This window comes from Taurulus bubalis (genome assembly GCF_910589615.1).
Source record: "Taurulus bubalis genome assembly, chromosome: 7".
Classification (NCBI taxonomy): Eukaryota; Metazoa; Chordata; class Actinopteri; order Perciformes; family Cottidae; genus Taurulus; species Taurulus bubalis.
In genome coordinates, this window is record NC_136595.1 from 16406438 (window position 1) to 16429275 (window position 22838).

At 39.2% G+C, this 22838-nt stretch overlaps 2 protein-coding genes across 2 annotated transcripts; both read right to left on the bottom strand.

Annotated features, from left to right (window-relative positions):
• Positions 1 to 3020: 3020 nt before the first annotated feature.
• Positions 3021 to 10170, bottom strand: alpi.2 (alkaline phosphatase, intestinal, tandem duplicate 2; the record flags this gene model as incomplete). The annotated part of the gene is made up of 11 exons (XM_079221601.1): positions 3021 to 3292; positions 3998 to 4108; positions 4227 to 4417; positions 4704 to 4842; positions 5130 to 5199; positions 5317 to 5442; positions 6296 to 6468; positions 6816 to 6990; positions 8410 to 8525; positions 9756 to 9872; positions 10158 to 10170. The coding sequence occupies 11 exons, from the start codon at positions 10168 to 10170 to the stop codon at positions 3021 to 3023; spliced, it is 1503 nt and encodes a 500-aa protein (XP_079077727.1).
• Positions 10171 to 13833: 3663 nt separating this feature from the next.
• On the bottom strand, positions 13834 to 22477 carry alpi.1 (alkaline phosphatase, intestinal, tandem duplicate 1; the record flags this gene model as incomplete). Its single annotated transcript, XM_079221468.1, has 11 exons — positions 13834 to 14108; positions 14976 to 15092; positions 15453 to 15637; positions 16043 to 16181; positions 16920 to 16995; positions 17084 to 17218; positions 17468 to 17640; positions 18667 to 18841; positions 19883 to 19998; positions 21645 to 21770; positions 22384 to 22477. 11 exons carry the CDS (start codon positions 22475 to 22477, stop codon positions 13834 to 13836), a joined length of 1611 nt encoding a protein of 536 aa, XP_079077594.1.
• Between the last annotated feature and the right edge of the window lie 361 nt (positions 22478 to 22838).

The following is a 22838-nucleotide window of genomic DNA, read 5'->3' on the forward strand; positions in this document are numbered from 1 at the left end:
CTTTGCCAGCAGCCAAGTGTACTGCAGCCACCCCTTTACTGCCCACCAGGTCAGGGCATGCGCCTTGAGAAAGAAGCAGCTGCACAGATCTGCCAAAGAAGAGAGATCTGTTACAATCTGACATGCATTGTTTTGTGGAATACAGTTGTATTGTATTGACAAAGGGGCATTTTAAATACATTTAATTCTGTCTGTATTTATAATAATGCTATTGTGGATTATTTACTGTTTGTATTACTGTTTATTTATATTACTTGTTTGTTTTATTTTACTATATTTCTTGTGTGCACTTTACCCGTCTGCTGCTGTAATCCTGCAATTTCCCCACTGCAGGACCAATAAAGGAATATCTTATTTTATCTTATGCTATCCTGCCTAATGTTGCAGTCTGGATTAAGTGTGGATAGCAGCATTAGCAGCATTAGCAGCATTATCATTAATCATTATCATTAAGCAGCATTATCATTAATACAATAGCTTTCTGTTTTTGAAATAGAAACTTTGAAGATTCTAAAAACAGTGGCGAATATGAAGGGGCTATGACATCTGCAACTCTTTCAGTCAATATAGCCGGACATTACAAGCATAACCACACAGATAGTCAGAGAATGTCAAGCAGGTGCTTCTTATACGTATTGTTTCATCCCGTGTGTATCTGTAATTTGATGATGTAACAAATGGCAAGTACATTTGTGGTGTTAGTGAATCAAAAGCCAAATTAGGTCTATGTTATTTTACGTCAGGTGGCTGGTTTATGTGTACAACATGTGATACACTGTCTTGAGTCACGTTAACATCTGAAAGTGCATGTGGACATTAAATATCATACACAAACTGACGCGCGCACACACACACACACACACACACACACACACACACACACACACACACACACACACACACACACACACACGCAGAAAACCCTCATGCTAATCTCTATTCACAACATAAACACGTGTCACATCAAGTTATGTGGTGTTGAGGACTTCACAGGACCCAGACACATACACAAGAGCATTACATGTAAGTAAGGACTGAAAAAAACTTGTTTTAATTCATCAAACACTCAATTTACTTCCACTATTGTCGCAGGGAAGTAACTGTTTACGTCCAGCTCGTGTAAGATGGCTCGCTACGTGAAGACGTGTGCGTGAGATCGAAAGACAAGTCCAGACACAACAAAGGCTGCACAACATCACCTCGGGTCTCCATCTTTCACAGCTTTACACAGTTGACTTTCGAGCGTCCTCGTCTTTCGATCCATGACCGACGTTATCCCAGAATCAACTTCCTTTGGTCGAGTACCAGCATATTCCCGATAGAGCCCGTGCAGAAACCTTTAACCGATGCTAGCGAAGGCGACGACTGACGACTTGCAGAAACATATTCTAGTGCACACATCAAATTACGTTTGCATTATGCAGTTAGGCAGCAGTCATTGTGTTATATCCTTAGTTGTGTGCCTTAACTACTTGAAGAGATGTACCGCTATTGTTTTAAAACTCTAAAGACAGCTTGTTTATCAAAGTAATTGTAGCTCTCGGGGGAAAAAGACGACTAGTTTCGTTGAAATTCCCTCCAAGCAAACAACCCCTACTCCTTTCTGGCAGCAGACGGAAGTCCCGCCCCTTGCGTTCTCTGATTGGACAATGCATTCATTCAACTTTTGCGCCATACTTATCAGAGACAGTTTCTGTGTCACTGAGGTACTTATTGCCTCTTTCTACTCTAATGTTTGACTCAAATATGAGTGGTTTCTTAAGATTAGCTATGAGTCCTTTTTTGTCCTTTCATGCAGTTCTTTTGTTCCCCTGTTTTTGTTTGTTTATTTATGTGTATATGCTTTATTCCATTTGATCTTTTTGGTTATTTGTTTGGTTTTGTTGTATTCATTGCCTTTATGGTATTGTCCTTTTTTGTATACCGGTATTGATGTTATGTGTGACTATGCTTTGCTTCTCTGTACAGCACTTTGTAAACTTTTTTTATTGCATACTTTTTTAGAAAGTTATGTTTCAGTAACAAGACACAGACAAGCCACTTCAACACACCAGACAACTTCATCCAATATATACTCATATATATATATATATATATATATATATATATATATATATATATATAGAGTATAGATTGTATAGATCTGCACTGCGACTTGTATAGACCTAAATTGCTCCCGTAGCTGCGCCTACGGTGTATGAATGGTTGATAATCTGATGTGGCTCCTTGCATGGTAGCTCCTCTCATCAGTGTGTGAATGGGTGAATGATGTCATGTGACCACTTTGAGTGGTCGGAAGACTAGAAAAGTGCTATACAAATACGGGTCCTCTTACCATTACTTCATATCCACTGTGTATACTGTCTACATTGTATTTATCCAGCACCTTTCACTGCATTTGTACTGCTTTCTTTTGCACTCTGGTCAGGTGCTAAACTGAATTTCATTGTCTCAGTATGTGTACTCTGCAATGACAATAAAGTTGAATCTGAATCTAAAATTATACTGTTTGCATAATAGTAATGGAAAGTAACACAAATGGGACTAGTACTAACATGCTTTGGGGTTATGTGGAAGAGTGGCTGAGGAAGAGATAGGCCGACAACAATGGCAATTACCCCGTCAAGTTGGGTGAAGAATAAATGAAAGCCCGAAATGAAACATGAAAAGAGTAAATAACGCGAAATAACAACTGATAAAATAATTACAGCAACTAACATTTTTAATGGAGTGTTACAAGTCATGGCTCTATGCAGTAATGCAAAATACTTTTCACAATCAATTTATCTATCTATCAATCAAGAGATTTAAGGTCATGTAAGCGCAAAGAAATCGTGGCTGTGATGAATTGATCGATTTCACAACAAGGCTATCTGGACAAGAATAAATTACTTAAAATGTCGGTGATCTCAAAGTTGTGCGACTATAGCTCTTAAATAGAACATAGAAAATACAGTGTAAAGAACAATTATTTGTATAAATCAAATGTCAAACAGCACAGTTATTCAAAGGCTGTCATCTCAGACAGAGCAAAGGGACAGAAGAAGAAGGCCCACTAGGAGGAGCAGGAGGCTGGGGTGGATGGATCCAGCGTGGTTGGGTGAGGGCAGATCACATTCCTCGTAGGGTTCCAGGCAGGCGGCATAAGCAATGACGTGGGCAATGTAGTTCTGCTCCTGGACGCCGTGGAAAAGATGTGACATGGGTCCTTTGGCAAAGATGGCTACATCTTCTATGCTGTGGGTTTCTGAGTTAAGAGGGACCGTAGCCTGCTGACGGTATTCATTATCCGCTGAGGAAGAAAATGAAAAAAGAGCATTATAGTAGTATTCTGGCACATTGACAAATTCCAAAACGTCAACGAAATCCAATGCAGCTAAATAGCTGCTACTTAGTCAGCTCTTTGACACAGTATTAACAAAAATAGCTTCTGTATAATTGTATTTTGTTGTCAATGATCAGACCCAAGGTTAACAATCTCAGGTACATTGAAGTATATGGCACCAAGTTTTTTGACTGACTGCCAAATTCTCATATTGTCTGACATGTCTTAATGATTACAGGATGATAAAGTTAAAGTATTTCTAGAGCATTATACATTCTAATATAATAACAGTTATTGTTGGTTAGTCTGTTTTTATATTTGTGGCTTGAAAAAATATCTACGGCATCGTCATGTGATCCCCCACCTCAAGATATTTTTTCAAATAATTTAAAATGTGCATATCTCTAACAAAATACTACATGCTCATTGCAGAGAAACATGTGTTACAGTTCACAGGATACCATTGATAAAGGTATTACACTCAAGTCAATTGTTGTCCTTTTAAATTAACCAACATTTCCATGAAGCTATAGCATATTTTTTAAAATAAGTGAGCAGGTTATGGTTCAGAGTGACATTCACGTCACACTACACCAAGACTTGTCGAGCCTCTACAATAGGTCTGCTGTTACACCACAAGATGGAGCTATTACATTACTTTGTCTCACTTACATGAAATCGTCTCATTCATATCGGGGCGAATTCCAGCCCGGTATCCGGGTCCATTTCCATACACAGCAGTGGTGTAGTGCTTGTTGTCCTCGGCGAGTGAGCGAGACACACCTGTAAATCACAGGACACATTACAGCTTTGTTCAAACCTGGAATTCTGATGTTTTTCACTTTTTATTAACAAACCTCCATCAGCTCAGCTCTTATCAAATTCTAAGAGTGCATTTTACCTAAAACAGAGTTTCCTCTGGCGGAATATCCTCCAAAGGCAAAGACATGGGAGTGGTCAGCAGTGACCACAGTCAGGGTGTCTTTCTCACTGGTGAGTTCAGCTGCTCGCCCGATCGCCCGGTCAAACTCAACAGCCTCATGGAGAGCTCTTTTGGCCCTTCCTCCATGGTGACCATGGTCAATTCTTCCGCTTAAAGTCCAAAAGAAAGCAATTCTCAAATTATCATCAGCAGCAGAATATATCTCATATTCGTGATCTGTTTTCTCTCTCATTGATGTACCTCGTATTTATTGTCACATCATTTAAAAAGTATAAGTTTCAAGTATATCTTTTATTTTAATGGTAAGAGATATTTTAGATTTCAATGGTTTTGATCTTGGAGTGTATTACTTTTAACAGTTAATTAATGGTGTCAAAAGGCCAAGACTAAGCAGTTGTTTGCTGTCTGGGAAATATGTATATCAAACAATGACACTTATCTTCTACAAAGAGGTAAAATCCATTTGGGTTCTTGCTGAGGATCTTAATTGCTTTCTCCATCATCTCCGTAAGGGAGGGATCCATGGATGCATCACGCTCCAACTCGTAACGGCAGTCTTTGGGCTCAAAGAGGCCTGAATCCAGAAAAAACAAGTTTGAAAAACTGAGAAACACATTCCCAATTGTTTTAATAGAGCTGGCAGTGTTAGTTATATATGATTAAAAGTGCACTTTCAGTTTTTCTGAAAAACTAACAAAAAGTCACTCCAAATTGCAAGTAAACTGAGATTGCAAAATAGAAAAAAAAAATGTTGTGATTTTTTACCAAACCAATTTGTCCAAGGACATGTCAGGCAAACCTGTAGTGGTATCTTGAATGATTAATGATTGGCAAAATGGTGAAGGAAATAGTTTGTCTTACCGATCAGGAAGTCTGTATTTTCAGGATTGACAGCATCCAATGCAGCTTTGTTCCAAATATATTTAGCATTCTGTATGTAAAGAATAAAAACAAGCACATTGATTGGAATTTTTGGGGACGGTTGGGGGAGGACGTTTTTTTCAACAACCCATTAAACAATGTAGTTGCAGCCACAGGGACCATTAACCTGTTTGCTCTTTAACCACTCTGCAACAAGGTCTTGTCCATCATTTCGGTCTCCTCTGTAAGTTGGATACTCAGGGTCTGGTGTGGTTTTTGAAAACATGTACTGACGACCTCCACCAAGAATGACCTGGAATCAAATGACACAGTGACAGTTATATATATTTCATACTTTGCTTTCTAAGCTTTTAGCAGACTCTCTAATCCAGAGTGATGTCAAGCCTTACTATCTTGTTGGTTTACTCTAAATGTGTTTTCCAAACAACCATTGTTTGGGATCAATCATCAAATCCCATGTTAACGATCACATTGTTGACTTACTATGGCTCGGTAAGAAAGATGGTTCAAATGTTTCAATGAAAGTTCTCTGTCAAGGTATAGAAAACCAAAGAAGTAGTAAGTCAAGAGAACTAGACTTGCTTGTCATGATGTTGGTTTGTCTGGTGTCCTGTCTTATTGTGAAGTCCTTGTCTTGTGTGTCCTCTGTGTTCCTGCACTTCCTCCCTTGTGATTGTCCGTGATTGTCTGTCTGCCCTGTTCCCTGATTGTGCATTCCTTTCACCTGTGCTGCCCTCAGTGTTTCCATCTGTTCCTCGCTACCCTCCTCTTGTATTTAAACCCTGTTCGTCTTCTGTCCCCTTGTTGGATTGCACTGGTTCCCCCCCCGTAAGCGGTCTCGTCGTGAGTAGTCTTGTCCTTGTCTTTTTGGAGTCCTGGTTTTGTTTTGCACTTTCCACGTCCCGTTTTTTGAAGCCTGTCTTAAGTTTGTTTATGGAAATAAATTTACTTTGAAACCATTGCTTCGGCATTTGGGTCCTCTCCTTCCCCACCCCGTGACATTGCTGTTTGGTCTCGGGTCACCCGACAGATTCTGACTAGAGAGGTTGTACATGACAATATGCATAGCCATATACTGTGTATGAATCCTATTGAGTCGCTGGCCTGGTGTCCTGCTTCAAATATACCTTGATATTAAGACTTACATTTATCTCTGTGTTATGAACCATCTGGTAAGCAATGTCCCTACAGCCATTTCCGATTGCCTCGTTGGTGAGGTCGGAGTCAGAATACCAGCCTCGGTCGGCAGTGTGCGCGTAGTTTGCACCAGGAGAGGCATGCTGCACTCTGGTTGTAGTGACAATTCCCACAGACTTTCCTGCAACACACAAAGCAGCTGTCGTCAACATTCTTTTAAACCATATAAATTGACGTGTGTGTATATATCACACACTGAACTGTCTTATTCACCTTTTCTAAGAATATTTGAATGGCTCTTGAATTGCATAGATGGTTAGGTATGGTAATAAGGACAGATGTTGTGAGTGACAGCGGCCTTACATCCTCTTAACATGTACACACCAGCAAAAACGTACAGTATGCCCAGAGTAATACTGACCAGTCTGACTAAATCTCCTTAATGAATAACCCATCACCAATAACTCATCTTATCAGTGTAACAGCATGAAACCAGTATAAAGTGAAGCTGTGTGAATCAGACCCTACCTGCTTTCTTGGCACGTTCCAAAACTGATGAGACTTCGTTCCCATAGGTAGCACTACAGTTGCCCCTTGGTGTGGCGGCACTGACACCCAGGGTGCCGTAATTGGCCTTCACACCACACAAGTAAGCTGTGGCTGTGCCAGCGCTGTCTGGCATCTGCTGGTCCACATTGTACGTCTGCAGGGGCCAAATATATTCACTATCATTAACGTGAGTATTTATCATCTCAGGCATTTAGCAAGTGTTCTGATCCAGTTACTTACACTCAGATTATATCCTTTGGACTCGGTGGGCATGTACATGTACCCTCAAGTCATACAAGCGATACACTTGAGTTTAGGAATATTAATAACTGCAATTGAGCTATTGTCTTTGTAATAAAAAACCTAGTATTTTGAGGCTACAATCCTGTTATTGTACTTTCCTAAACTCAATTCAGTGCTTGCCTTTCATCATATATTGCGTCCTTGGAAGACAAATATTATCTTCATATTATTCATGCAGACAACACTGCCTGCATTTAAGGATTAATTGGCATTTCATGGATTTTGATGGAGTTGTGTTAGCCAGTGTTACAGGCCAAGAGTCAGACCCAAGATATATTGAAAACGGGCTGCTTGTGTCACACATGACATTGATTATAATAACAACCACATGACTCCACATTCGGCAAAATAGCCGAAACATAATTGGCTTGTTAGCGTGGCATGAATGTAGCATGCTGTAGTCAAGTCGATTTCTAATCAAATTGTCAAATATAATTTTGTGCCAAACTTATTCCTTATAACCCTTTTTTTAAGAGGGAGATAACAATTTGAAAATAAGTAATCAAACTACTGCTAACCATGTAGAAGGGGACTTGAAAATCATCTCCACCAGGTAAAAAACATTGAGTGGACACAAGTTAACTTATACAATACAACTACAGAAAGCACATGTTATGAATGGTTATCACAAGAGAGCCCCACTCTGAATACATGGATGGACATTACAATGGACATTTACAAGATAACCGCATCTATCAACCACAAACTGGAAAAAAAATTGGGATATTGGAAAAAATGGGTTGCATACGTAGCACCCCATAGACCTGATTTTGCTTTCATGGATCAATGAATGAGAATGAGAACAGATCGCTCCTTAGTTATACATTGTTTTTCTTTTTGGTCTTTGTTTCATTCTGTTTCTTTTTGTTTGTTCTGTTTTTCACCCCTTGCTTTATACGTACATGGCTATTATGAGCATCATCAAGTTGTCTGAAGAGCATTTGTAGATGTCTGATTGATGCTTGATACCAATAAAAAAAGAAAGAAAAAATAAAATAACTACAGAAAGCATCGTCACTACAATATGAGATATAACTTCAAGGATAATCTATAATGTATAGCTTATCCTTGAAGTTATATCTCATGTTGTAGTGATGATTGAAGTAATTGTGAGTTGCTTTTCTGCACACTCCGCTTCATGATGACGCAATAAATGTGTTGTATTTTACAACATTGGTGTATCTATAAATTACAAAGAAATGCATGCGTCTCATCCTCATTTAGAAAGTTTAAATACGCAGTCTGAATTTGTCAGGGAGAGTAGGCTGACCTTAGACAGCGCCAGGTGAGGAAAGGTATCCATAACCAGACTCGTCTCTTCTCCAGAGTGTCCTGCCAACTGGCCTTTCAGGATCCTGGTAGCAGTCACTGTCGGTATTCCCATACCTGGAAGCAGGTGGAGACACACCTGAGTTTTAAATAACACAGGCCAGGCAGGCACAGGGCTGTCATTGTGCACCCTGAACCTCATAAGGCTCAGCTGATGCGAGAGTTTAAAAGGTGATGAAGGACATCTGAGTTATTTATAATCACAAATGGTGGAAAATATGCAAAGTAAATACAGCACTACTCCACATTTCTACTCCTCTACAAACTCGATTATATTATTATATTAATATTATACACGTTCTTTTCTAGAAAAATCCAGGCATCCTGTCCAACATTTGTTGTCAGAGCTTCTTCCCGCATAATGCTAGGAACTATTTGCTAAAGCAAATGACAATTTTTTTTCTCTTGGTCTATACTTTCCCAGGAGGTCATTATGTTTATCAAGTTGACCATTAGATTAAACTTGTTTTTGAAAATCTCAAATATACAGTATTTCAACATATATCTATAAAATGAATCAAATGTCAAATTTACTATCAGTTCTAAAGTTCCAAGTCATTATCGGCACAACTTGTGTTCACAAACATGTCAATTATGGGCTGATTAAATGTTACTGATCAATCCCAAACACTCATAAAACCTTTAACATGCTGCTATTAGCAGGTATGTGAGTTGCAGTGGAGGCAGCTGTAACCATAAATCCATAATTGATCAATTAATTTTTACAGCGAAGCTGACAGATTCTGATCTTGGATCATGGAGTTATTAACAGAAGCAAGTGAACAACAGTGATTAGTGTATCTGTGTGTGTGTCACGGCTAATGTTTAAATGTTTAAGTACTAAAGGGAGTTGAAACTAATTTAATAGACGACCAGTTTCAAAAATGTTAGAACTTGGGACGTTTTTCTATACTTGTTGCAGTGATTTACCTTTTTTGGTGTTCAGATCAGTTAAGGACACATGTGGAAATAGCTTCACATGCAGTGTAGTCTGTGGTTTAGCCTCAGTTTATTTTGTTACGCTTGGCTTTCCAAGCAGTAATAACTACTGGTGAACATACGCCAACATTCATCTCCTGCTCCCCACAAACCCATTCTTGTTGGTCACATAGCGCATTTGGTTTGCATTGCATTCTCTCCCTACCTTGGGGAACTACTCCATAATAAAGATGAGACTCACACTTTTAAGTGATAATAGATCTTCTCACCTCAACAAACGAACTGAACTGAAAAGGAAAAATGCTCTCCAAACTAAAGAAACCGCTTTAATGGTGGGGAAAGACTCACCATCCCCCAGGAAGAGGATGACGTTCTTGGCTTGTTGAAGATTAGGCTGAACATTCAGGGCAGTGTCAAGAGCCTCCTTCGCTTTGTTGTTCCAGTAGCTGGCATGGAGCTCTTCCTCTAAAAGCAAGAAAACAGAATATAGTATTATAACCAATCAGAAGTGGCTTAACTAAAAGTGCTTTAACATTTTAAATCTATACGGGTCATAAAGGGGATTTTAATTTTATTGTTGTGTGACTTGCATTAACCTATATATGTTTAAACATAAATTCTTACATCACGAACATTAGAAACAAGAAATGCAAAAGGACAGACATTTTCCTCAATGATGCTGCAATAATCAAACAAGATAAGATACCATTATGATAAATGAGAATTAAAAACAAATGTTAATCATGTGACCTTGCTCAGTCATTGCTTTTTATAGACACACTGTTATAAATAAAACGGTTGTAACAAATGAGTAAATAAACTCTTATTTAGCCCATATAACTGTTTACCCTGTGTGTGTAGTGCAACAGGTCGTGTTTTTGTGTTGTCCTTAAATACAATTGTATACGTCTAACGTGACATTGAAAGTGATTCTTAGTTTCTCCAGATACCTAATTATTGTCTAACAGCAGCGATATAACAGTTCTTACCTGAAACGGACAAAGTCTTTTGCATTGAAATAAAAATCAATAATCCAGTAAAAAGGATTTTTTGTTGGCTGGCCATGGCGTCGACTGTATGCGAATAAAAAAAAAAGCACGGAAGTGCTTGTCATTTATAGCTTCAAGGAAGGAGCAAAGGTCACATGGAGGAGCCTTTCAACACGAGACAGAGAATGGCCATGAGTTTTCATAATCATTGATCTGGATTACCTATTGTGGCTGAAAGTAACATGTTTTACATTGAATATATTTTTAAGATAATAATAACGTGCAACCTATGCAAAACAAAACAAAATGAGTGCAGATATGTGAGCCATCAAGTTTCATCAGTATTAGTTTCTGCAATGAGTCTGCTTTCCTCCTTTCAAAACGGGGTTGTATGCGGCTCTAAATTCATGCTCAATGTTGAGCTTAAATTTGTATTTGGTTTTGAGAGATGCAACAGCAGAAGAGACGATCTCATGGAGATCTCACAGAGCTATCATGGATATCGTTTTTTGGCAAAACGCCAAGAATCGGCAAGTAGCGCATGCGTAACCTGTTAACGGCGTAACGTAAAAATTTCCACGAAAGTACAGGCGATACCATGTATTTATTAATGACGTTTTATGTTCGTGTACTTCGTACTTTTGTACGATGTGAAGTTATCATGTAGCTCATGGAGAGTGTTCGTCCTGAAACCACAAGGTAGGCGGTTCGATCTCTGTTCTCCCCATAGTTTGCATGTTGAAGTGCAAACTAAAAGCACACACTTTGTTAAATATTTACCAGAAGCAGCCTTACTCAATATTGTTATAGCCACAATAAATATTCACTTAATGATGATGATTACAGTGTTTTATGTTACGAAATTATTATTTATTACATTGCAAGATGAACTATTTATTTATAATATTAATAATAATAATAATAATAATAATATTAACAATACTACTACTACTACTACTAATAATAATAATAATAATAATAATAATAATAATAATAAATACAACTTTAAAATGCAAACAACATCTCCAAGTGCTTCACACACAAACAGATTTTGTGATGTCACCCATTGGTTTGTTGACTGCTTTTTGCAACTAGTGAACTGAAGTGACCATATTTGGACTACAAATTAGTGGCGTATACGGTTCTGGTAGCGGTAGCGACCTGTCAATCACAAGGTAGCATGCCCTAAAAGCATATCCTGCTTTATTGTCCATTCTAAATGGGACCATCATTTACTAAATTAATCATGCAATTGAAGAACACTTGAAACCAGCGATTGAGACAATAGGTAATACATCAAGTGAGAAGTAGGGTCATTTTCTCATAGACTTCAAAACAATCAGTCTTCTTTCTGCAACCTAATAGTTCCTCTGAGATGATTCCACAAGCAAGGCCCCAGCGACAAGAAGCCACCTCTTACATGCTCCTCAGTTGCCTTGGACGTAGTGTAACCTCTGGATAGTTTTGGTTTGTAGGCCTGCTCAGGACGATGTGAACTCAGACTGGAAGGTGGGAGTAAAGATGTCCATGTAGCTGGAGGTTGACAACCTTTTGGAAGACCTTTGCTAAGAAAGGCAGGTTTGAGATGGGACGGTATTAGGCAGAATCGCAGCAGACAGACAGGGGACGGTTTATTATAATGGTTGCTGTGGGGGCAATAGCTGCAAAGCATGTTTTCAATAGTGTTGATGGGGTTGAAAAAGTTGCTGGAGAAGTTCATCCATGGGCAATGTTGAAGAGCTCCTCAGCTTGAGTGACCACAGCAAAGTGAGTCAGGGTTGGGCAGCCTGATGTTTCCAGTTTTTGTTTTAAAAAAGGCCATTATGCATTTTTTTTTAATTTTGGGCTGAATCAATTGATAACATGTGAGTCATTGTGGACAAATGGGTCTAACTGTACATCTGTGTGAGGTTTTTCAGCAATGTGGTAAAACAATCCTCAGCAGTCTTACTCTAACGTGCCTTGTGGTTCAGACAGACAGTCACACGGCGACATGTTTTATTTTGTCAGAATCAGCATTTGGACATCTTACAGTAATAGAAAAAGCAAAATAAATCAACAAAATAAGAAATGGAAATGAGCACGAGATGGACACAGCTTTTTTTAAGGATTGTGTTAGATACACAGTATGACCATGAGTGTCTCCAAATGGTCATTGCCATAATTTGCTTTTAATATGAGATGGTTTTCTCTATTGTTGTTACAGTGTGGCATAATTACTGAAAGGTCAATGGGTTGAAGTGTCACTAAAGTGTATGAATTGATGCAAAAATGCACTAAATTCTCCTATTTAGTGATTTATCCCATAGATGCCATGGTTACCTAATTGCTTTTTGCATGATAAACGTTCATTTCATTCATGTATATTTTAGCAATTTGTCAAATTGGACAAAGGACTTAACAAGAAAAAGGTTTCTTCTTCTCATCCTTATTTAAGCAATATTTGCAAAACAGTATAAAAATACATTGACAAAAATATTTGCTTACAAAATACATTCACGTACAATCCATACAGATTATATATCAAGTGATCCGGCAGAAAACAGATTTACTATATGGGACCAATGAGGTCAAGATAAAAACTTGATAAAGACATTTAAAAATTACATATTTTTCCTTCCTGAAAGAGGTGCAGCATCTTCATGGGTTCTCGTAAGGTCTGTTGGTGTTGCAGCTTGGCACGACACAATGCTTCGTAGTTCAAGTTTCTGTTACATCATATAGTCATGTATTCCATCCGGACAATGACGACTGCAACTGTGTGTCTAAATGTCCACAAGTTGAACAGTGAGCCCTCAGCCTGCTCACTTGTTTAGTTATTCTGGGTAAAGCCTCACACTAATACTGCATGTAAATGGTAAATTACAGCTCCTTGCAAGTGTTAACTCTGAAAGAGCACAGTGCTCACAAAGTATGTATTTAACGTTTGAAAAAAAGAAGAGTATACAAATCAAGCTAACTAATGAAAGAAATAGTTAGTGCAAGGTAGTAGTCATGTTGCAAGTACAGGCTTGAAATAGTCTGTATGAAGTACATGCAGCTGGCTCTGCAATGGCAACAGTTACATGAAGTGTTTCTTACAGAGCCACCATTGTGTGAAATAATGTTTGCATATTTGTATATATTCTAGCCTCCACTGTTTGCCTGTTTGTATTGGAATGAGAGTTACTACATGCAAGTTAAAGCCTGCATTTTGGATTCAATCTACAAGCTCATGTGAATACACTGTGTGATCAGAATGGATGTGAGTATTATTATTGTTAACACATTGTGTGTACATGTACTCAATGAATGTTAAGTGCATCAAGTGTCTGTATTGCTTTATACATACAATGTATTTGTGTAAGTGTGTGTGTGTGTGTGTGTGTGTGTGTGTGTGTGTGTGTGTGTGTGTGTGTGTGTGTGTGTGTGTGTGTGTGTTTTTAGGTGTGTGGGGGTCATCTGAGTAACCAGAGGAGGCTAAGCAGGCCAAATAGATGGCTCGAGTTTGTGTTCACACACCCGCTCGTGGTGTGGCTGTGCTGGTGAGGAGGGCAGTTCTTGTAGGGCTCTATGCAGGCAGCATAGGCCATGACATGGGCCACGTAGTTCTGCTCTTTCACCCCATGAATGAGGTGAGCCATTGGGCCTTTGGCGTAGATAGCAACATCCTCCCCGCCGTGCGTCTCAGCATCCAATGGGACGGCAGCCTGCTGCATGTACTCCTCGTCGTCTGGAGAGAAATGTGTTGTGAATGTAACCAAACACTGTTTTAGGCATCTCTCTGCTTGGATCATCCACTGTTAATACTAAACAGATGCTGTATAGACTATATCAGCATAAATGAATCATGATGTCCGTCCACATTAACTTCCCTTTGACTGTGTCATATATTATCCACTCCAGAGATCACCTCTGGATAGCTTTAAGATGATGTTAGCCTTGAAATATTTTCTAATTTACCTTATTAAATGTAATTAGAACATGTTCAACACTCTAATTTTGATGAAATACCATCTTTTTTCACATCCACATCTTGGACAATCAAGTCTCTAAACTAACTAATTTACTAACTAACTATAGTCTTAATTAGAATATAGATGCTGACTTTTACAGTACTTCATATCTATCTGGAGGGATACATAACGTTTTAGAAATGTATCCCTCACGTTTACTTTAGATGCAAGACGGGTTGAGTGTGCATGGGTTTGAAACACAGTTGGTTCCAAAAACACAAAGTGAAGCCAGACCATTTAAAAAGACAAAATTGAGGTTTTTTAAAAGGTAATTGATGCCTGGACAGTGGTATTTCCATCTTCAAGTAAACACACTCATGCTAAGATTAAAGTGAATGGTGCAGAACAAGAGGAGGAGGAACTGGATCATTGCTGTCCAGTGTTCCACAAAGAAATACAAATAGCTTGTTATAGGTACAGATACATTCACACAATGAGGCCTGTGTTGAGAACAGAACAGAGCACAGCAATGGCATGAATATCATATTTCATATGAGTCAGCCGTAACCACATCAGTTCTCTCTTGCTGTACAGACATCAGCTCAAACGAGTGCCACATCTGAAATACATTAGTTTGTGCTTACTGTAATCCACCATTGTGATGTTCCCTCTGGTTCCATTTATATGGACATAACCGGGGCCGTTGGCGTACAGGATACTGGTGAAAGGCATTTTGTCATCGGCTTTCTTTGCCGACAGACCTGAATGACAAAAACGCAAAGTAATAATACATCAGTCACATTATCTTTTTACATGGTGTCAAAACAAGCACACAGACTCACATGTACTAAGAAACTAATACAAAGCTGTAGACTAATACAAAGCTTTGAAGTTAAAAAATACATAACCACCATATTAAATATTGTGTCATCACCTCCATTTATGAATGTATAAAACTAGTCATTCTAAGATATTTCTACTATCCTCGATGTAGGGTTAGCGTCTGAAAACAAATGCTTTACTTTTCCCCGCCTGGACCTTGTAAATTTCATGTTTCTGAGTATGATTCTCATGCCAATTTAAATCTGGAATGCATTCAAAGAGTTTGTGTTGAATCATACCAAAGATGGGATTCCCTCGAGGTGTGCTACCGCCGAAGGTGAAGACGTGGGAGTGGTCAGCAGTGACCACAGTGAGAGTATCAGATTCCTTCGTGAGCTGTGCAGCGCGGTGAATGGCTCGGTCAAACATCACAGCTTCTGTCAGTGCCAATTTGGCAATGCCATCATGGTGACCGTGATCAATTCTCCCTCGTAACACAAAAGCACAAAACAAGTGAATTGGACCTGGCTCAAAACATCTCACTACAACTACACTGTACTGTAGTAGCTAAAAGGACAATATCACATGGATTATGCTACTACTATGCTATTTTGTTTTTGCCATACATTCTTTATAAAACAGTTTTGAGTGCTATAGGGAAATCTATCTCAAGGACAAAAATAAATAAAATTACAGTGAATGAATAGCCGGTTTTATATTGACAACCTTGTATTCTTTACATCAACAGATTAGAAATCTGTTTTTGACGGCATACGGGTCAAACAAGTCCCTTTAGGTACAAGAAGTTCCACCATGGCCATATTTCTTCATGATTTCTATCATGACAAGATTGATGAGATTTTATAAAAGAGGACTTTTGATATGGTACTCATCTTCCACAAACAGGAAGTATCCTTTCGGATTCTTGCTGAGGATTTGTATGGCTTTCTCTGTCATCTCCACAATGGAAGGGTCACGTGTGCTGTTCCGGAAAACCTCGAATCGCATGTCCTTTGGCTCAAACAGACCTGGAACCAACACAAAGAAGGAAATTACATTTTGTAGACACTGTAGAATTAAAAGAACAAAATAATTTGTCATTGTAAGTTGGTAAAACTGACAATCAGCTCTAAACTGGCAGAGTTAAAGAACAGAGAGTGAGGGTCTTAAAATACAAGCTGCTTCTTTGTATTTGTAAATGAGATAAAAATGTATTTATTTATAAATCAATCCCAGATTACTGCATTTGCTATTTCTATTTTGATAACAGTGTTTCTGCCTTGACATAAAAAATGTACCGCAAATTCCCGTTGATAAAAAACATGCTCCAATTAAGCTGCAGGTCTGCTGAGACCCTCAGCTCCTTTAAATCCAGATTGAATACATTTCTGTTTGCTGCTACCTTTAATTGATCCAGATTCCAGGATGTACATTTCTGCATCCCACTACTGCATTTTATTTCTTAAACTGCACTGCAACTTTTATTGTATTTTTTGCTTTTCGACTGATTTTTTATGTTTTAAAATGAATGTTCCTAATTGTTTGTAAATCTTGTTTTCTTCTGCATTATGTTTTGATTCTTTTAATGGTTTTATGTGAAGCACTTTGAATCGTCTTGTTGTTGAAATGTGCTATACAAATACACTTGCTTTGCCTTGCATATGCTAAAAGTAAAAATAATAATTATGCTACATTCTTATTAACGTTATACACAATCACAGAAGGGAATATATTGTGTTTTTTGCTGCCTGTGTTAATATACCCACCCATGAGCCGGTCAGTAGCTTTAACATTTATTTCATCAAACTCCTTCCTGTGCCAAACATAGTGTGATTTCTTGTTCTGAAAATCAAAGCAGAAGACACTTGAATATTTGAATCATTTTCTAAAATGTATGGAAATATCGGAAAGCAATGTGAATTGATCCTACTGGTTTAGCCTTCAGCCACACATCAATGAGGTTCCTCTTGTCTTTGCGGTCCCCCTTGCGAGAGTTGGAGGTTGGGTACTCGGGGTCTGGAGTGCCTTTTGGTGTCATGTACATCCTCCCTCCCCCTAGAATCACCTTAAAAGCACACCAGGCAGAATGGAATTATTATGTTTAGTAGTTTATGATGGTAATTGTACTGAAGAATTATACTGCGCTAACAATAGAGCCTAGTGGTTTTACTCATGTTCAGCTTCATTCTCCTTACTTCTCATGTGTAAATACTTATTTGATTATACGGCTAGAACATAATCTAGTAATATTCTATAGATAAAGTATTTAGCTCTTAAGAAAATAAATGCACCAAACGGCGTTGTTCTCACATACATCAATATCAACATTGGTGACCAACTGGGTTGCAATGTCGACGCAGCCCTGTCGGCGGGCGCTGGAAGGAAGATCTGCATCACTGTACCAACTGCGGCTGACAGAGTGGGCGTAAGCACCGGCCGGGGAGGCATGCTGGACACGGGTGGTCGTCACCAACCCAACTGATTTACCTGGATAAAGCAGAGAGACACTCGAATCAGAGGCTCAAAACTCTACAGGCAATCACACTCAATGTAAAAGTCTTTTTTCTTTTTATGACAGGCGTACAAATGAACGACTTATAGTTTAGTTCTTGATGTGTGACCAGGGTCCAGCAGTCTTTCCTGGTTATGCCATGAACCCAAGTGAAAGAGGTGTAAGAGGTTCCAGTTAACCATATAACGGTAACACTTTATAACTGCACGCTATGACGCATTAGTTAAGTATGCGTAAACACTTAATTCATCATTTATAAAGCATTGTTCCACACTTTATAAATGATGGATTCATCATTTGTAAATTAAGTATTATATAATGCTTTTATGAGGAACAATAATTAATAAATGATGAATTAAGTGTTTAATCATACTTAAGATAAGATATTCCTTTATCAGTCCCGCAGTGGGTAAATTGCAGGATTAACTAATGCTTCATGGCGTGCAGTTATTATACCCATATAACTTATTGTTACTACGGAAATTAATTAGCAAAAAATGGAAATCAATGCTTTTTACATATATTTTGTAGTGCTTCCTGCTCCAATGATTAATCATTTAATAAAACAAGTGGTTGCCTTTGGATAACTTAGCTTTATTGGCACCACCCTTTGAAGTTCAACTCTAACAACAAAGTGTTGTCTAGAAACTTTGTATAATTAAAACTTCATGGCTTTTTTGGAAATACTCCAGTATAAAGATGAAAGCAGACTATAGACACAATGTCACATAGCAGACATGAATATAACATTTCTAATAATGGACACTGAAGATCCTTCACTAAATGAATCATGAACACACTTTGATCTCTTAAGTAGACATCTGAACATTGAACCAATGGCGTTCAAGTAGCAGGAAACAGATGAACTTTATTCCCTGTATATTATTTTAAGGCAGATATAGTCATTGCATATCTTGAGATAAGAACGTAATTAAAACCTGTTGACCTTTCCAGTACACAGCACACCCATCATACTTAGCCAAGCCAGAAGGTGTCTTTACCTTGAGCTTTAGCGCGCCGTAGAACTGAGAACACCTCGTTACCGAAGGTGGTGTTACACTCGTAGGCCACTGCGTTAGCACTGAGCCCCAATGTCTTAGCGTTGGCCTTCACCCCACAGTGGTAGGCTGTAGCCGTGCTGGCGCTGTCTGCGACCTGCTTATCCACACTGTAGGTCTGTGGAGTAGAAGCACAAACACCTTTAAAGTAAAGTTATTTGAAGTAGTATCTCCATTTTTTTATACTATAGGTTAGAACACATAGACACTAAAGACGCTGAATACTAAGACTAACTCACCCTATCACTTACACTTGAGCCACAATAATTGAGGGATTATACTTGAAGCTGAATCCAACCTGTTCTTTCCACAATGTCAGCATTTTTAGTTGAAGTGCTGTTTTTAGCTAAATCCCTTGACACCATTTGCAGACATAGGTTTAAGTTGGAGCGCGATGGTATGAGGCAAGCTGCAACATGTTAAAAGACCGAAGCATGTCAAAAAGGGAGACACAACCACACACACACACACACACACACACACACACACACACACACACACACACACACGTAGCCCCTGACCCACCCTTCATTCATCCCCTCTCGCTCTTTTTTTCTCCCTCTCTCTCTCTTAGTGTCACGCTATACTGATTTACCAAGAAACCACAGACACATAAATACACAAGCCTGAATAACATTTATACGCATTCCTCATTTACCAGTGGCACCTGTACATGTTCCTATTCTGATTGGGGTTTGGGGTATAGCTTTTCATGTGATGTGACATCTCCTTAAAAACTTTTGATTTGTATTAGCCGATCATAAGTTCAAATGGGAAAAAGGGACAGTAATAATGGTCGTAATTTATTTACGACCATTAATACTTTACAATTAGGACAAGGAAACAGGTCAGAGTGACTTTTTGATGATGTAATTGCAATCTATGACCTCTGAATTTGCCACACACACACACACACACACACACACACACACACACACACACACACACACACACACACACACACACACACACACATTATTCATGTAGTATAGACAAATAATTATAAAATTATATTTTATAACCTATTAACATCAACTGAATGTACATGATGCAACCATCTGGCTCTTTCAAATGATGAATTGTAGTGTAGTCAACATTTGGATAATTTGTTGAGGAATATTGCCTGATGAGTTACAGGTCAACAGTGTTGTGCTGTCACCTTTGACAGGGCCACATATGGAAAGGTGTCCATGGCGAGCATTGTCTCCTCCCCTGATGCGCCCTCCATCTGACCTCGCAGGATTCGAGCAGCCGACACTGTGGACACACCCATCCCTGGGAGACAATGATTCACAGGCAATGTCACTGATAGGGTCCATCGATATCTTTTTACCTTCACTATCTCAGTCTTATTTAAACTGACACCGAGCCCAGACTACTGCCCTGTTGTGAACATTTCTAAAATCGACTGAATCCACTACTACTAGGGCATTTAAGCCAGTTGTTTTCTCGGAGAACTACACTTTCAAACACACTCATCGCAGAGACCAACACCTACTCTTGCAGGCAAGTAATCAGACCGCTATTGGTCGAACATACTGGATAAGTGTATAGCTGCTATGTCACAATCTGGCATATATTACATAACACTTACAGTAATTGCCTTTGGATTTTCTAAAACAATTAAGGAACCTGTTTTATCTCTTCCTGTGGTCCACTATTGTATTTCACTCCTGACTTTGAAAAGCATACTTTATGAAGCCCATGCCACAGTGATGCACTCTCCCTTCAACATCATAGTCATAAAACTGAGAACATGCTCTGGGCATTACAGGAGAGATGCACAAAGAAAACTCAGCCCCGACCACCCAGAAATTTGACACAGTCGTTCTGATTTCGTTCTGATCTGTTGTTCACAGGAACACACTCTTAAATCTCTGTTCCATTAAGCAGCTCCCCTTTCAACAAAAAAAAATAACATATATTTCATGCCTCACCAGCTGTAAAAATACCACACCAGTAACAACTATTGTGAAGAATTTTCCAATCAAATGCGATCCAGATGGAAAGTTCCCCCAACTGACAATAGTTGGCTCTTTGGTAGACAGTACAGTCATTGAATGCCTGAATGCCAGGTTACAATGCAGCGTGACAGGAGAGGATCTTCAGGCTGACAGCCAGCTCCTGCCACCTTAAAGGTATAACATGTTACATTTGTTCTAATTGGATCAAATAAAATATATAATATAAAATATAAAAAAACATCAGCTTTGTTCATGTGTGTGAGGGAAGAAAATGCACTCACACAAAAATGCAATGTCAAGTTTTGCAAGTTATACTTCTTTAACAACAACCAGTCAAGGTTGCACTCTAATCTCGCTCCTTTTTGGTCTCCACCAACTCCCGAGGGAAATACTAGGTTTTTAAGCTGCAAAATGTTCCATTATGTTCACAAGCTAGTTCCTAACTTTACTAACCAAAAAGAGGTGCTATCACATTACACTTCGTCATTTGATCCATTGTTGGAATAAACATATCTCTCAATGAAGCTTTAAGTTTAGACATGTTAACTTATTGGTGAAATGACAAACCACTGTCATGATCAAAGGGAACCAGAGAAGAGATGGGATGTGAGATGAATGTCTTACTACTTGATTCATTACTCAAATTGGTCAAGTCCACAAACACATAATCGATTTTAAGCATTTGAACAATTGACCAAAGCTGTTTACTACAAACAGTTTCTCATCAGCCCTCCCAAATATAGACACACACCTGCACTACCAGTCACTCACTGTCCGCTGTCCAAAGGACTTTCCATGTATACATTCTGAGCACAGTAAACACTGAACACCCTCTTGCATTGGACATTGAGCTGTATTTGTAATTGCTGGAAGTAGTAGCCTTTTCAAACTTTAATCACAGCCAAGTCAGTGTTGAATCTTTGCTTGAATAGATTTCATAATGATAGCATGACCTACCGTCGCCGAGGAACAGGATGAGATTCTTAGCCCGGTGCTCCCGAGGGCGGAGTTTCAGTGCAGCATCCAGTGTTGCCCTGGCCTGAGCATCCCAATAGGCTGGTTCCCTCTCAAGTTCATACAGTGCTGCTATGCGGAAAGACATGCATAGATGGGGAATGAGATATGTATGTGAGGATTGTAGATACATAAGAGGGGATCTCAGAGATATTGCATTGTGGTCTATGCATGCGTGGAATTGTAAAGCTCCGGTACATAAAAGCTTCAAGTGAATTCTGTGGGTGCATGCACACTCATGCATCGCTCCCTATCTTTTTTCTGACACTTTTAATTATATTTGGCCTTGGGCTATTGGGCTACAAGAGAGATTTCTGTGTAAAAATGTCAAAAACAGCCAAGAAGACACTTTGGTTTCTGTCCATTCATGCCCACTGAGTCAGAGTGAAGGAGGTCAAACGGGAACATTCCTCCTTCCACACACAAAACCAACAAAAAGACAAACAGCCAACCCCACATTTTACATAAGCAGGTAGACACAGGTCAAAATATATTAACACACACTTTTGTGCATCGACACTGACACAGTGCAACGCAGTGGAAGTTCTCGAGCACAGTCTGTCCTCACACACTCACCCTCTCCCAGGTTGAGGTAACCTGCTTGCACGTCCATTTGTCTGCCCACAAAATGCTACTAATATCCCAACCGCAGGCAGCAATAATAAGTCTGTCGTCTCCTCACCTTGGCTCTCCATAGCTGCCCGGCCCGCAGCCAACAGTATGGGGCCCAGAAGGATAAGCAGGAGATTGTTGGCCCTGCAATGTGGTGTCTGCATCTCTAATCCGAGCAACCTGGAGGCTGGAGAGGTTGACACAGCCGGCTTTCAGCACAGTACACCGACACCAAAAGAGGCAAAGGAGGAAAGTGAGTGTAGCTGCTGAGACCTCTGGCCCTGCCTTTTTAAAGCCCCGCTGGGTGTGTAGTAAGGAAGGGCCCAAGCCAGCTCATAGGCTTAGAGCTCTAAAAGAGGGATGAGAAAATGTGAGAGAAGAAGGAAGAGCCAGGGAAGAGAGGGAGAGAAAGAGAGAGAGAGAGAGAGAGAGAGAGAGAGAGAGAGAGAGAGAGAGAAACTGGGACCACACAAGAGAGCTTCACCATCACAGCCCCTCTTCTCACTTTGATTCCTGAAAATGCAT